General features: G+C 41.8%; 3 protein-coding genes across 7 annotated transcripts; all 3 read left to right on the forward strand.

The window, feature by feature from the left end:
* Positions 1 to 4,286: 4,286 nt before the first annotated feature.
* rad23aa (RAD23 homolog A, nucleotide excision repair protein a) lies at positions 4,287 to 9,407 on the forward strand. The gene is made up of 9 exons (XM_037256023.1): positions 4,287 to 4,533; positions 5,166 to 5,327; positions 5,421 to 5,626; positions 5,707 to 5,750; positions 6,620 to 6,747; positions 6,897 to 6,984; positions 7,261 to 7,391; positions 7,486 to 7,647; positions 7,732 to 9,407. The coding sequence occupies exons 1-9, from the start codon at positions 4,468 to 4,470 to the stop codon at positions 7,843 to 7,845; spliced, it is 1,101 nt and encodes a 366-aa protein (XP_037111918.1). The 5' UTR covers positions 4,287 to 4,467; the 3' UTR covers positions 7,846 to 9,407.
* A 95-nt stretch (positions 9,408 to 9,502) lies between these two features.
* LOC119125440 lies at positions 9,503 to 12,750 on the forward strand. 5 transcript variants are annotated; one of them, XM_037255976.1, is made up of 9 exons: positions 9,503 to 9,630; positions 10,531 to 10,612; positions 10,696 to 10,870; positions 10,943 to 11,077; positions 11,200 to 11,292; positions 11,366 to 11,449; positions 11,548 to 11,587; positions 11,693 to 11,747; positions 11,875 to 12,750. In XM_037255976.1, the coding sequence occupies exons 2-9, from the start codon at positions 10,596 to 10,598 to the stop codon at positions 12,608 to 12,610; spliced, it is 1,335 nt and encodes a 444-aa protein (XP_037111871.1). In that variant the 5' UTR covers positions 9,503 to 9,630; positions 10,531 to 10,595; the 3' UTR covers positions 12,611 to 12,750. The 5 variants fall into 5 exon arrangements, with proteins under 5 accessions (XP_037111871.1, XP_037111870.1, XP_037111875.1 ...); XM_037255975.1 differs by having other exon boundaries at positions 10,718 to 10,870; XM_037255980.1 differs by having other exon boundaries at positions 10,730 to 10,870.
* A 177-nt stretch (positions 12,751 to 12,927) lies between these two features.
* Positions 12,928 to 15,644, forward strand: atf4b (activating transcription factor 4b). The gene is made up of 3 exons (XM_037255985.1): positions 12,928 to 13,137; positions 13,845 to 14,300; positions 14,379 to 15,644. The coding sequence occupies exons 2-3, from the start codon at positions 13,946 to 13,948 to the stop codon at positions 15,335 to 15,337; spliced, it is 1,314 nt and encodes a 437-aa protein (XP_037111880.1). The 5' UTR covers positions 12,928 to 13,137; positions 13,845 to 13,945; the 3' UTR covers positions 15,338 to 15,644.
* The last annotated feature ends 186 nt before the right edge of the window (positions 15,645 to 15,830 follow it).

The following is a 15,830-nucleotide window of genomic DNA, read 5'->3' on the forward strand; positions in this document are numbered from 1 at the left end:
GTGTAGTGTAGCTCTACGGTTTGATGTATCATGTGACTTTTTCCTCCCTCGCTGCATGAAGAGGGACTACACAAAGTGGCTTCCACTGTATAAAACCTCGGAGCTTCATGTGTAGCTTTTCCAGAGACCCAAGTGCTCTCAGTTCCAATCTTGAAATTTTATATTTAGCCTCTTATCCAACCCGTGAATTGACCAAACTTGTACACCGCTGCTGGAAAAGCAGCAAAAAGAGCAAATGCAGATGCACTTCACCCAATTTACCCCTTATTTTATGACTCCTGTATTTTTTTCTGTTCAATTTCTTTTCATATATTCAGAACATCTGTTTGCTTGTGTTGCTTCTATTATAATGTCAGTATAATCTTAGCTAGCCACATATTCCTTGTGAGAGTGCTTTGGAGTTCCAATTATGCATCAGATTAAGCCCAAGTGTAAAGATTACAAGCAATAAATTCAAGATCATTTTTTATTGAATTTTTTGCAGAAACATTTATCTTATTCAATAAAGTAGAAGATTTTGAGAGAGCTTTTTTGTTGGTGGTGTTTTTTTTTTGCATGTGTGCGTTTTATTTTCACAACTACAGCAGGCTAACCCCAATGTGGGAAGAAGTAAATTCCAATTCACAACCACTATATTTAATTTTCTTCTCAAGATGATAAAAAAAGATATTTTACAGGGTAAATAATAAAAGACAAGTGGTGGAGGATTTTTTTTTCAAGAACCTACTTTAGTAATTATAAATTGAGAATGAGATTAGTGGCGTTTTTTTTTTATTGACTGTGTCAAAGTGTTTACTAGCTAGGTAGAGTTGATGTACAGCTGCTTGCTTGTCTTTTTATGGGTCATCTCTCCTCAATCCCTTTGCCTCTTTGCTGCTCTCCATCTACTAATGCTCTCAATCCCTGTTCACCCTCATGCTACTAAATCCGCACCCCATTTGTCCCCTTTCCCCCTGAAATCCTCCAACCGCCTGCACACACACACACACACACACACGCACGCACACACACACACACACACACACACACACACACACACACACACACACACACACCAGCCGTCTCCTCACTGTCTGACTTGGTTGGGTCTAATGCGCTGGTTAATGTCCCTCTAACTCCCAATTTACACTCAGATTACACACTTGCACTCCCAAACACACATAGCGGTGCATCTGCTCATGCATGTGCACGTTCAACAACACGCTTGTCGCCCTGGAGGGTTTGCGTATTTACGTTCCAACGCACTGACCGTTTCTGTTTGGATTAAGATTAACATAATTTACAGTGCAAATTGTAGCACATTTTGTCTTCAACTGGAAGCAATTGCTAATGGATATTGCTGGATCTTCAAGTACAACCCACAGACCAAACCTCAGAGGTCTAATTTTTAAATCCGAAGAACGTCAAAGTCATGTTCGCGTTCTTCGATGTCTTCTGCTTACAAGCTACATTTTCGTACACAGATGTTCAAGGAACTCAAATGTTTTTGCAAGTCAGTGCTAGCTCCGTCAAAAACTCAACATTGAGTTATTGAGGCGGACATTTTTTTTTTTTTAGTCCTTGAAATGCATTTGGCTTTTGCTCTCGTCTGAGCTGTCATGAAGTGACAGTATTATTAGATGTTATATATTAGATAACTCTATTCTCAGTAAAGGCAATTTTCTAAGTGGGAATAATAGTGAGGAGACCTTGGCGTTTGTGTGATGTCTGAGTATCAACAAAACGACTCAAGGTAGTAGAAAGCAGGCAAGCAGAGGACAATCTGTCAGAAACGACAAACAACTCCAACAAATGTTATTGCACATCGATTGTAATGAAACCATGATTAAACATGGCCAGAAAAGTGCATCACTTTAATATAAAGTCCTTTTCCCGCTCTGTGGTTTTCACAGCCCAACATGGCTGTGTGAGAACCACAAAGTGGAAGTCCATTGCTGTATATGGAGATGGGATTAAAAGATGTGCTTCATTGAGACTTATGCGCTGAGCCATGTACTGTGACCTTTGCTTTAGAGCTTGTATGGGGCCTCATTCCTCTTCCTTACAAGGAAATATACAGCTCCACTCATAAATTTTTGATTTATCTGAGTTGTAATGCCCAACTATGGTATGTGAATGCTTGCTATATGTATAATAATGAGTTCCTGGATTACTCCTTTGACCCATCTGCTGGATTCTACCCCTCTTTTGAGATTCAGCTCGTTTATGTGGCATAACTTCATTTCCGTAGATGAGGACAGAATAAGATCTTGACACACTCGTTAGTTACCGGAACGCTCAGTCTCACCGAAACGTTTGCACAGGTAGCGCGAGATGAGACCTGTTCGTTGAGCTAATTAGCATGGCCTCCCTCATGTGCATGACTTTGTGCATGGATGGGTGATGGTGTATGGCCCACTTCTGACAATGCTATGGGCCAGAAGAGACAGGGCTTAGAAAGGACGGATATAGATAGACGTGAGAAAAGCATAGGGAGAGAGGGACGTCAACGTCGGGGTTGTTAACCACTAAAGCACCCCAGACCCATGAGAGTTCCGTCTTTTCAGTTTCTTTTCTCTCCGCGGTGTCATTACCTTCTGTCGTCTTCTCGAGGGAGTCCATGTTTACCCAGCATGGCCTTTGAGCTGTCACTGCGGGAGTCATGTGTTCTTGGTTGCCATGGCAACCAACAGACAATGTGAGTCATCTGTCCAACATACAAACAAATGATTGGAGCGGAAACTTTGAATTTGAAAACTTTCAAAAACTCTTTTAACTAGAGTAAACATGCTGGGGGGGGGGGGGGGGCGACAAAGTGCGTTACAAATAAAATTTATTATTATCATTATTATTGCTGTTGTCCCTCTTGTTAGCTGTTAAAAAATGGCCGCCCCCTGAAATGGATAAAAATGTGGATTTTGCCTGTTTGATTAATCTTCCACATAAGAAAAACTAATTAGAACTCTGTGTTTCGTCTAGTTGGGTTACACAGAATATATTATTACAAAGAAATTTGGGGGCTTGACTTCCCTTTGAATGCATTGCTCAAGTGTGCACCGATTGGCCTGAGTTTTTTTTGCACTAACTAGAATAAGCATCGAATAAATTCGATGGAAGATTGGATGGATGAAAGGTTTGAAGGGAAACGAGCCAAGTGAGTGAGATACGCAGGAGTTTCCATGGCTCACAGTCACGCCCACACAGAACTCAAATCTATTTTGCCCTCAGTAACAGCATCACTCATCTTAGCAGTGTTGAAACATGAGGTGAACTATTCCAGTGGAGGCATATTGAAAAGATATTCAAACACAGATATGATGTTTGAGGTATTTGCACTGGAATGGAACTGTTAACTTTTTGTTAAGTAAGGCTTATTTGATAGACAATTGGCAGCAACATGGCAAAGCAGTGTCGACATGCTTTTCAGACAAAGCAGTCTTTTTGTGTGGACAAAAGCCATCAAGAAGCAGCATTTTAAGTAGGTCTGTTTGGAGCCATATGCCCATGAATGCAGCATGCCTCAATAAAATATGATGTTTCTGTGTTAATCTTTAATAGTTCTGTCCTTCAGAATTAACCCAGACGAATACACATTCAGGGCACCATGTGGAATCTCTTTGTATTCTTTTCCCCCTTTAGTCATTGTTTTTTTTCCCCTTCTGTCTTCTTTAATCGCATTTCAATCCACATATTTATCTTTTTTTTCTTCTGTTCTTTTTCTCACATCAATATTGCTGCTACATCGGTTTTGAAACTTAAGTATCAGAACATGAGAAAAAAGAATAAAACAAATGCCTTTACCCAGCTACCGCAGGTCCCAGCCCGAAAAAAATAAAACAAAAATGTGATGGAGGCTCAAAAACCGTGCCAAACAAAATCATGCGCGGTGCTGTGGCGAGCCCTGATGGTACAGCCAAAAATTGCAATAACACAGCATGCGCCACATTTATTCAAAACGTGGAATAAACTTGTAACTATTCGCCAATAGTGTTATAGAACGATATTCTTAAAATAATAAGAACCAATAGACCATATACAGTATTTTCCAATTAATTAACAGAATGAACGACACCACAACCAATGTTCCAAGTCATGCCTTTCATCCTATTCGTCAAATGAACCATATTTTCATAATTATTAAAAAAAAAAAAAAAAAAAGTCCTGACAGAACAGCCAACAAATATCACTTAAATTCTAAATGATATGGGTTTGTATGTGCCGGGATGTAAAACTCAGAAGAGAACGAGGCTACCCAAATCCCGCAGCACTGAACGGGATCTCGTACGTTCGACCGAGATTCTGCTTCTGACGTAGCTACCACCAACTTGTCACCAAAGATGGCGATTTGCTGAGTGCTCATGGATATACACATTTTACGGCTAGCTGTTATCCTACCAAAAACGTCAACTGTAAAAACAGATTAACCGCACATCGAGCCGATACTTAATCGTTGGAAGAACACCGGGGACAACGTTGGCCACCGCCACCATGCAAATCACACTAAAAACACTGCAACAGCAGACTATTCAAATTGAGATAGATCCCGAACAAACGGTGAGTAGCTAACTTGCTAACTTTAGCTCCACTCCCCGCTGCTGAAACTAGTTTTGGAGCGCATGTTTACCTCCGTGCTTCTGTTGGAACTTATTGTCACGTGTCGAGAGTTGTGATTCACGGGGATTGGTAGACATTGTGCGTTTATGTCTGGGTACCCCCCACATGCTGCTACGGGGTGGGAACAACGCAAAACCTCACTTGTTAGCTTTAGCCCACTAGCTAGCTAAAAAGCCAATAAAAAAGTGCCCAACGTGAAGGCTGTGGTTTTGAGCACGTGCTATCAAAAACGTCGATTATTTACGATCACGCGTTTGTGGTTGTTGTGCTAAATAGATGAGTAAAGTGCATGTTGACAACGTTGATGCTAATGACACAGCTAATTGTTGGCCGTTCTGGTATTGCAACATTACAAAGTAGTAAGCTAAATTTGTTAGCATGGTCATTGCCCTAACATGCTGCCTGACAGGCCAACGCCTTTCATAGAGTGGACAGTTGATGATTCTGCATACAAAGTTTTGCCTGATGTGACATTTCACACATAGTTGTGCTTTGCGTCGGAAGGTTTAAATAAAAGCCAGAGTTCTTGCATGCCATACATTATTTTGTCTGTTTTTGTCTTCTTTTATTAGGTGAAGGCCTTAAAAGAAAAGATAGAAGCAGAGAGAGGAAAAGACAATTTTCCCGTGTCCGGACAGAAGCTGATATATGCTGGAAAAATTCTTCAAGATGACACACAAATTAAGGAGTATAAAATTGATGAGAAAAATTTTGTTGTAGTCATGGTGTCCAAGGTAAGATCACTTGATTTAAGATTCATGTTAATTTGTGCATGTATACTTATGCAGCAACAATTACTATTTTTTTTATGATGATGATAAACAAAGGCTAAGACTGCAGCTGCTGCTGCGGCACCTCCTGCTTCGGAAGCACCCAAACCCCCTGCCCAGGATTCTGGTTCCACGTCAGTTCCCACTTCTACTTCAAGCTCAACCCCAGTCCCAACCTCCACCCCTGCAGCTGTTCTCACACCCCCTGAGGAGGTCAAGGAGGAGCCAAGTGATACAGCAACAGAACCCCCGCAACCAGCCAGGTACAAGATGTTATGACAATAGTGGAAGTATAGATGCATAATATTTCAGTCATTCATTTGATCTTAACTGTGTTTTGCAGTTCCAGTGGAGGGAGCCAGGGTTTGGATGCCTCATCTGCACTGGGTATGTCATCATTCAATCATTTCCACTCTTGCAATTTAGAACGTTAGCATGGTAATTGTAGCCTAACTCAGGATTTGTGATTACTTTAAAGGCAAACTAGATAACTGTCTCTTAACACACATAATAGTCAGTACAGCAGTTGAATACCAAAATACATTTTCCAATGATTTTCATCTGAATATATAATTCCACCATTAATCCTGTATGTTGTCAATGTACATTTAAATAATTGAAAATGTTTAAGTGAACTTATGCCTCTGAATGCACACATAGATGAGCAGCCTGGTAAGTTGCCACTCTCCTCTTGCATCTCTCAGTCAATAAGAGAAAGTAAAAGCCGTCTTATCACACAATGCTCTGCAATGCATCGGCTTTCGATTAAAACTACAGCATCTGAATTCTTTTCTAAAATTAGTTCATAGACCTGTTCAGACACATACGTTGTCTGCTGCCACATGCTGTTGCCATTCGTCGGGGACATTACGGGCTGCAGAGCAAATCCTAGCCTAGCTATTTTTAAACAGTAACAAAAGCTGCCTCTATTGTGAGGTCCGAGTTAGGAACAGCGATTCCATTCTCAGATTATGCACATACCTTTGTTATGTTGTCATTTAAGACCATCTTGCTACTTGTTGACATTTACCTGTAAAAAAAATATATATATATATCAAATTAGTCTTAGGTCCTCCTTTTACTTCCCCACTGCACTTCTCCTTGGTCTTAAAAAAAAAAAAACCAGTCTGTTCACAGTAAATGTTTCCCCTGATTACAGAAGCAATAGAAAAAACGATGCAGGTACAGCATACCTTAATATTCACCAATATTGAAAATGATAATCAACACTGTGTGTGTGTGTGTTCTGTTCTCAGTGACCGGAGCAGAGTATGAAGCGATGCTTAAAGAGATCATGTCCATGGGTTATGAGAGGGAGCGAGTGGTGGCAGCACTTCGGGCCAGCTTCAACAACCCTCACAGAGCTGTCGAGTACCTTCTCACTGTAAGTCTTTCTCAGTTATTACACTTGGACTAAATGACATCCACAATCCAAACATATTCCGATCAGACTTAGCGTGTTTATGTGCACCATTTGGTTCAACTGTTCATTAAAGCGTGCATGAAGAAGTGGTGTGTATCGCGTATTTCTAGGGTCTCCCGAGCAGTCCAATCCAAGACACGAATCCCCCGGCACACACGCCGGCGTCTGGACCCACAGAAGCGCCGTCTCTCGCAGAAGGTTAGGATACTTTCTCCGTGGATATTGTTTTTTGACTTTTACTCATTGAAAACGACGAGAATCAGAACAAAATAATGTCCTTGAAATTTCGCATTTACTGCACCAAAAATATTCCAAATATAGCACACGTAGAATAAGAGTCCTCCGTATACTAGTGAGTTCCAGAGACACAGAGGTTCAGACTTCAGATTTTGAATCTAATGACCGTATTGCCCTGTAGTGACATTTTGATTGAATATTTATTGGTTTGATTGACATGATTTTGTACGCCATCAGGAGAGAACCCTCTTGCATTCCTGCGGACTCAGCCCCAATTTCTTCACATGAGGCAGGCTATCCAGCAGAACCCAGCTATGCTTCCAGCTCTCCTGCAACAGCTTGGCCGGGAGAACCCTCAACTCTTGCAGGTAACGCACAAGCATGCACGACTCTTTCAGATGTTTCCTGTCCTAACTTTTGCTTCTATTTGTCATTTATTTGTGTGATTTGTGCTCCCCGCAGCAAATTAGTCAGCACCAGGAGCTGTTCATTCAAATGTTGAACGAGCCGGTGGGTGAGGGCGGGGAGGCGCCAGAGGTCGGCGAGATAGGTGCGGCGGGCGAGGAGGGTGCGCCTGTCAACTATATCCAAGTCACACCTCAGGAGAAAGAGGCTATTGAAAGGGTGAGTGAGTGGCTCTTAGTAATGTACGTTCATAAACCCGGAAGGTTTTCCCCTAAAGGTAGTTCTTCTTTTGACACCCGGCAGCTAAAAGCACTCGGCTTTCCCGAGGCGCTCGTCATCCAGGCCTACTTTGCCTGCGAAAAGAACGAGAACCTGGCCGCCAACTTTCTCCTCAACCAGGGCCTGGAAGACGACTGAAGAGCCGAGACGGCGGCCACCTTCCTGCTCCTCCCCTCCCACCCCTCCCCTCTTCAAAGACTGCACGCCCAATTTACTGTACAGCCACCAACCTCAGCTCCACTCAACAGGAGAGAGGGAGGGGAGAGCCAGAAGGGAGCGGGGTGGGATGGGACGGACGGGGTCAGGTTGTGACCAATCAAAATGGAGGTTTTGTGCAGGAAGGTCAGACTTAATGTTACGTTAGCTCGTGTGAAAGAGGGTGGGCAAATCCACGTGAATTCCAATGGAATGTGTGGACTTTGTTTAGGGGACATCCACAATTTGATTTTAGATGCGCTTTGTGAACACTTAAAGGGGGGCTGAAGTTGCTGCGCTAAGTGTGCGCTTGTGTGTGTGTGTGCGTGCGTGCGCGCGTGTGGGTGTACACGTCTGCGTGCCTGTGCAGATATGATACACGTACGCCTGATGGAATCAGTTTGCATTGCCTAAGTTTGTTAATGCTGTAGCTGAGCACATTCGTCCCTTCTACAACATGATGAGCATATTTTTAGCGCCCACGTTTGTGTCCAATATTTCAACACAAACTGGTCTTGCTGTGGGTTATTTGGGGGGGGGGGGGGGGGGGGCGGTCACAGAATCAACTGACAATATTTGGTCTTGCCTTGCGTCACGTTAAAGACAGCAGCCAATCAGAATCCTTGCACATTCTTCTGTATGTTAAGTAACTCAATGTAACTTGTGCTAGCTATGCTGGTCGCTTCTGGTGCATACCATATTCTGCAATTTACAAAGTGAAGTTAAAAAAATATTCTACAATGATTGTTCACAACAACTAAAAAAAACGAAAAAAAAAACCAGGCTGCTGTTTTAATGCAAATCACAATTTTAAATCACTAATAGCTGCTTAGACACATGCTTTTGTTTGGTTGACCATTTAGTTAACTGATCCCTTTCCGTTAGTTTGCGAGGAAAAAAAAGTTGTAGTAATTGTATGACACTTCATATGAAATGATTCCACATCTAACTAAACCTTTTAGAGCCAAGGCCCGCTAAGTTCTTTGACATGCAACAGTAAAGGAGTTTATGCAACCCCCATGTGACTCATTAATTGTAATAGCTTTAACTTAGGTGAACATTTATTTGCTTTCAAATATACTTTACTAATAATGAACTTTTATCTTCAATTTCCATATTTGTTAAGTCCCCCAAAACGATATGTAGTAAACATACCAAACTAGGATTGAATCAAATTCAAGTTGGTGCAGTTTGAAATGAAGTACATTTCAATTCTGTGTATAAATTTGATCTCAAAAGTTCATTTTGAGGATCAACTTGTAAGAGAACGGTCATCATATTGTACCGTTCAGCTGGGATTACTGTAAAATGTTGCGCCAGAATGAGCATGTGTGGCACATTCATTTGTTTCTTAATGTTAAACAAATTGTATCGGCTCAGAAGAGCAAGTGTTCACAGTGTGATTCTGTACGTGTGAGGGCAGTTTGTGCTTGACTGTCTTTGCAGCATCAACATTATCTTGGACTATGCTGTGCTACATTAAATATCAGCAGTCTTTCAGGCAATTTGTGTCTGTTTCAATTCATTCTCTCTATTCCAGCGCCTCCTGGTGGTGCCAGAAATTTTGGGAGATTTTATTTGCATGTTGGAGATCCACCCACCCACCTGTGACACTGAGCTATGAGGTACGCACACTAAATGACTCTGGGCAGTATTGGAAAGGCAAACCAAGAGTAAGCAACCGAATCCATATTCACGGATAAACATGTGTGGCCTGAAAAGGTGACGGTAAGCATAAATTTGCAATTTTATTAAATAACAAAATGCACGTCTCATCGATTCATTAAGAATCCAGCTCTTTGTTTTGTCTTTTTTGTAACTATAAGACTGATTGCATTACAATTTCAGTGTTATGTATATTTTGTAAATATGTAACCAGAACCTTAATTCTATGTTTTAAAGTTTCTATTAAATGTAATCGTCTGGATCCGGATTCTCTTCATGAAATACAATTAATTTAACACACAGTGCTTCCTCTCTAATTCCTGTGAGCCAAGTCCGAGTCTACTACACGACTTGTTTTGCAGCATTGTAATGAAAATCAGATATGATTGACGAGCGACTGCAGGTGGAATTTTTTTTTCCGTGACATAACACTTGTATCTATAGGGATGATGGATGTATGGCTGAGTGCATAAAAGGCTGTAAGCATTGTGCCAGAATTTCTTTTCCCCTCTCCTGCTGCCAATGGCAGCCTTAACCTAGACTTAGCGGAGTTTGTTATTATTATTAAACAACTTCCTTAGAATATTTAAAAATTGCAATTATTTGCTGAGTTTATAAACTAGATAAATGAAACAAAACGTGCTGCATTGGTATCGATGACAAAGGGGGGGAAGTACCTGGGTGTGACATCTAGAGGTGGCGTGTCTTCAGCGCTTTAAAAAAAGAACTACTTTGTTCCATAGTTCTATTGAATTCCCTGAAAACGCTTGGTTATGTAACAGTTGGTGACAAATAATAGATTCACTTGAGGAGTCAGATAATATCACACGTTGGATAAAAATGCCACTTTACGTAACAATGTAAAAGTCTCAATTAAAAAAAAAAATGTTGCAATGTTAATAGTGACACAGATGAACAATAGCAGTAAAAAGTACTAATAATAATATCTGTGAACCTTTACAGCCCAAGATAGATAGCCAATCAATCCAACCACTGACCAACAAAGATGAGGTCCTCCATTCTTCCATATGCAGCAGCACCAGTGGTAATCAATTAATACTATAAAAGTCATAAAATTAAGTAAATACAAAAAATCACAGTGTTGATTTATTTCTGCATTTTTCTCAGTATGTGTTTCATTTGCTCAAAGACTTCCCCAAAGAACAACTGCGCTGACTCCAAGAGGCGCCGTCCCCTTTGTCCACCTCCGGAGCCACCAACGGGCATCTACGTCAATGCCATTAATCCCAAAATGGTAGTCTATGATTGTGATCGAACATCAATGACAAACACACCTACAAAGGTATGAAGTAGTTTATTTTTCTTTTAATTAGTCATCAACACATCAGCTCAAAAAGCTTTGCTATATCTCCAGCCTGAAGGTGTCAATGGAAAAGTACTTCGTCCTGGCCATCCCCCTCCACCCCCTCCACGCAACTTTAATATCAGGAAAACTTCAGCTCAACAGGAATCCGAAAGGTGGAAATCCTCCCAACCCAGATTGGAAAATGTGAGTTAAAACTTGCGTCGCAGTTATTTTTTCAAAAAAATCTAAGTGCCGGTCAGGAAAATGTGTTTCGTTGATTTTGATGTAGTACATATATATATACATTCTTTTGTCGTCTTCCACAGATTACGCCACCTGTAATATCACCAGATGAGCCCCTATACACGGAAGTTGAGGAGGAAGCATACCTGGAAATTCTGCCAGAAAAGGATGTCATGGTTCGAAAGACACACACATGCACACAGACACACCCAATGTGATTCTATAATCTGATTCTAAAATCTGTTCCAGGCACAGGCGGCATTGAAACCTCAAATAACAGCACCCAGGCAAAATGTCTTCAACCTCAACTCTTCTCAAAACACACATAACCAGGTAAGAATGTGTGAACACAGCAATTGTGATGTCATGCGGCAAGGAAAAACTTTATAAGAGAAAATGTACATTTCAGTCTGCGTTTTTCTCAATCACAGGATGCCCAGGAGCTGGTTGAATGGATGCGAACAATATCAAGTGAGTAGACCATGTGACATTTTAAGATCATATCCATTGATAAAATGTGGAACAAAATAGATGTTCTAACTATATTGGATCTAATGTGCTGATTTCTTTTGACAGAGACTACACATGTGACTCCATATTTGTGTGAACTCAGTAAAGAGGATCAAATAAGGTAACCACAAGTATATTATGATAATTTCATGTATGAATGTAAATAGTTTATTTAACTTTTTTTTTCCAATAAATAAAACATGAAAAAAACACTTTTTAATTCATCAATTTTTGTTCTCACTTTAAAGGGTCTTCAATCAGAGAGCTTTGAACACGAAGCAGGTTCTTCATCTCTTCAACATTCTCATGACACGGCGCAGTCAACGTCTGCAATCCTATATTTCAAATTTTCATTCTTTCTCTGAGCTTCTGGACAAAGAGAAGAAAATGGTCAAAACTATGGGCATTGCTGGAGGCACCACAGGTGCGGTGGGAGGAGTGGCTGCGGTGTTTGGAATAGCCTTGGCACCCTTTACCATGGGCGTCTCGTTGGCCGTTACAGCTGTTGGCGTTGGCATGGTGGGGGCAGCAGGAGGAATGGGTGCCCGTGCTTCTAAGGCCACCAAGAAGGTTGGAGACAGAAACACGATCGAGAATCTGGTCCGTAATTACATGTTAGATGTTGCTGACATAGAACAGTGTCTGAAATTTATTCTCTGTGAAATAACGGAGGTGCAAAGGCACAATCTTGAGAGGTTAAAGCAGGCTGGAGCTCTGCCTGATGCTTTGACAGTTGCTCATAAATTACAGTCAGTAATAAACAACATCAATAATGGTAAAAATAATGTGTACACAAGCGGACTGTCTTCTGTGAGGCTCTTATGTGCCTTTGCTCCAGAAATGGATCAGTATTTTAAGGAAAAAGGTGGGCAACAACGGTTAAGGAAGTCCACAAAGAGCAGACTCTCAGGCAGATTTCAATTGCTGGCTCGAAATCTTCAGGAGGAGCTTGACTATTTGAATTTTGTATGGCAATTTTTGTAGCATAAGAAAAAGAAGAAGAAGAAGAAAAAAAACACATTACAGTCCCTCTAGACTGTTGGCATTTTTGTTTTGTACCTCATTTGATTTTTATATTGCATAAACTGTGAAAATATATCATCATTAAAAACTAAAATCTGTTCTAGAATGTTGTCATTTGTAATTATCTCGTATTCTTTAATAGTTCACCATTAAGTTCTGAATAAATCTATAGAAAAAAGTTTTTTTTTTTTTACATGACGTCAAGGACCCGGAAACACGTCATCTAGACGGAATATAGTCCTTAGCGGAGTGATCGCCAACACGCCTAGTGCGGAATGATATCGGAGGGCGGATCACACTTTTAACTCAACAACAGTTCCCTGTTCGCCATTTTGCTTTCCGTATCACAAGCGTCTGTCAAGAATTCCCCGACATCTGCCTAATTTTGCCGAAATGGCAGTGTGAACGTGTGCAGCGACCCAGCAGCAGCCAACAAAACAGTGCATCCAACCAGTGCACTGAATTACTTCAAATTCAGCAAATATGTCGTAAGTATTGATTTAAAACTTGTGACTTCCTCGTTAAGGTGTGGTGGGCCTAGCTAGTTAGCATGGCCGTCTTTTATCGGCAACGTCGTGTCATAACTTACCCTAGTACATATCAAGTACATCCGTTTGAAATGTTATTGATCGCAGACGAAGTGAATGTTATCACGAAGGATTAACGGACTGATGCAACTCCTAACGTCGGGAATTTTTTTTTTATTTTGGGGTTTTTCAACGCGCCCGTATGGTTAAATTATGCTTAAATCCACTAAAATCCATAAACATTTTGACTTTATTCCTTGTTGTGTTGTCATTTTGCTACTTTGAAGCGTCTACGTGGCTGTCGAACAAGCTAATTACCTCGTGGTAAAATGGCGGCTCTGTGCGTCTGGGGGAGGGAAACTCTTTGACCTTTTTTTAAGCTGTGAATGACGTCACAGTCACGAGAATACGAACACGTGACTTGCAGCTTTTCCCCTGCAGTGATGGGGGCAGTGTTGTCATCATTTATACATACACGAGAAACACTATCTGCGACCTGTTATCCATTTGGACTTTTTTATGAAGCATAGTTACAAATAGTAACAAAAATGAATAAACTCAAAATAGTTCTTACCCACTTAAGCAGCTTTTTTTTGTCTTATTGCTCCTTGAGAACTTGTCTGTCAAGGTAATAGCAATCGTAACCAAATGTCTTTGTCTGTTTCCAGGTCCCACGTGGAAACCCTCAGCACTGCTGCAAACGACAGCAAAGAGTTCGGCACTCTCATATCGTTGTCACGTACCCCTCTTGTGACCAACAACAGCCACTATGACCATGATGATGACAAACTCACTGTTTGGCCTGGAAGACATGGAGGCTCTTCTGTGGAAGCCTTCCTCTCCCATGGCTGACGCCGTGGGCTCAGCTGCGTTTCACCCTGACCGAGAGGACCATCACAAAGGAGGACGAACCTCAGTGGATGGAGTCGCATCACCAGTGTCACCATTCAACTCCTCATTTCTGTCTTCTTCTTCCTCTCCCCTTCCCTTCTATTCTCCCCCTCGTTCGCCGCCGGCCGTCCTCCAGGGGAAAACTGAGTTTTCATCTGATCCACTTCAGTTCCCCTGGTCAGACCAATCAGAGCAGTTGAGAGATACAGAGGTGGTCTCGGCTGACAGCAAAGGTAATATTATTATATTACTAGTGACTCTTAGTCCTAAGTGACAGTGAATACATTTAAATGTGCCCATTTTACCCTCAGATGATGTGTTTGGTGACCTGGACTGGATGGCTGAAAGAGTGGATCTGAGTGACCTGGACCTGGACTCCCTGATAGGCACCTGCAGTCCCAATGAAGAGAATCCCAGTGATCCAGATGACCTCCTGGCCACTTTTGATTGCCCCATTGAGCTCGACTCACTCCCGATACCCACTCTGTCAAGTCTTGCCGATCCTTCACCAGATGTTCGTCACCCGCCCTCTGTTGATTCTGACCTAGTTATCTCCTTAGCAGAACCAGTCTCCCACAACGATCCGTGCGATGTTCCCTCCCCTGTCCCATTTATCCCAGAACCCGAAGAGGAGTTCGAAATCAAATCTGAACCCACTCCTGCTGACTCCCCAAGTTCTTCCTCATCATGTGTCGATTCTCCCTCATCCCCGGCTTACACCCTCGACTTGGGGAGTGAAGTGGATGTTCCCATGGATGAGGTGAAGCCAGTGGTAGCCACAGTGTTGCCTCAAGTCCAAAGGGTTGTACTTTCCCTTTCACCGACCCGAATTGTCCTTGTGTTGGCTTCGAAAGATAACGCGACTGCGCCCTCCACCATATCCACTCGGTCCAACATTAGTCATTCTTCTTCCGCAGCATCGCCCCTAACAAGGTCCTCCAGAGCCAGACCATACCCTGATCCCAAACCAAAAGATAGACCCCCTTTGCCCGCAGTTCAAGTCAAGTCATCTTCAGGTGCAGCTGAAAGAGGAACATTGAAGGCTCCAAAGAACAAGAAATTAAAGAAGATGGAGCAGAATAAGACGGCAGCCACTCGCTATCGGCAGAAAAGGAAGGTGGAGCAGGATGCCCTGTCGACCGAGCACTCCATGCTGGAGAGGAAGAACGTTGAGCTGAAAGAGAAGGCCGAATCTATGGCACGAGAGATCGAGTACCTCAAAGAGCTCATGGAGGAAGTCCGTCTGGCGAGGTTGAAAAGCGGACCCTGAGCACTGACGGGTAGTATAGAAGGCGTTAGAGCGGACATGTGCTCGCTGTGTTTATCTGTCGGAGAACTAACCTCTACTGTTTGCGCGCATAGTATCCACGATTTTAACTTTAGCGCATGCTATCACCTTTCTTATGGTATTTAAAATTTATAAGAGTAGCTTCGGTACACTTTGAAACATGTTCCACGTTTTGCATGTTTCACAAATCTATAGGTGTCATTATATATAGTTGGGTCTTTTAAGCTCTTAAATATGTATTACTAAAACCATCTGTATTATGACTTGGAAATAAAAATGAAATGTATTACTTTGGCGTTTCATGTCTTTTGGAAATGGTACATAATGATGAAAATAATTGATGGGCACCCAAGCAAGTTTGGATTGGGACAACATTTTGGTAAGCACAACCAGTGACCATATCAATGCTGTGGGGAAGAAAATTGGAATGTCCAGCATGAAAAGTCTGACGTGGCTTTGATTTTACATGACCTGA

Source organism: Syngnathus acus, chromosome 8, assembly GCF_901709675.1.
Source record: "Syngnathus acus chromosome 8, fSynAcu1.2, whole genome shotgun sequence".
Taxonomy (NCBI): Eukaryota; Metazoa; Chordata; class Actinopteri; order Syngnathiformes; family Syngnathidae; genus Syngnathus; species Syngnathus acus.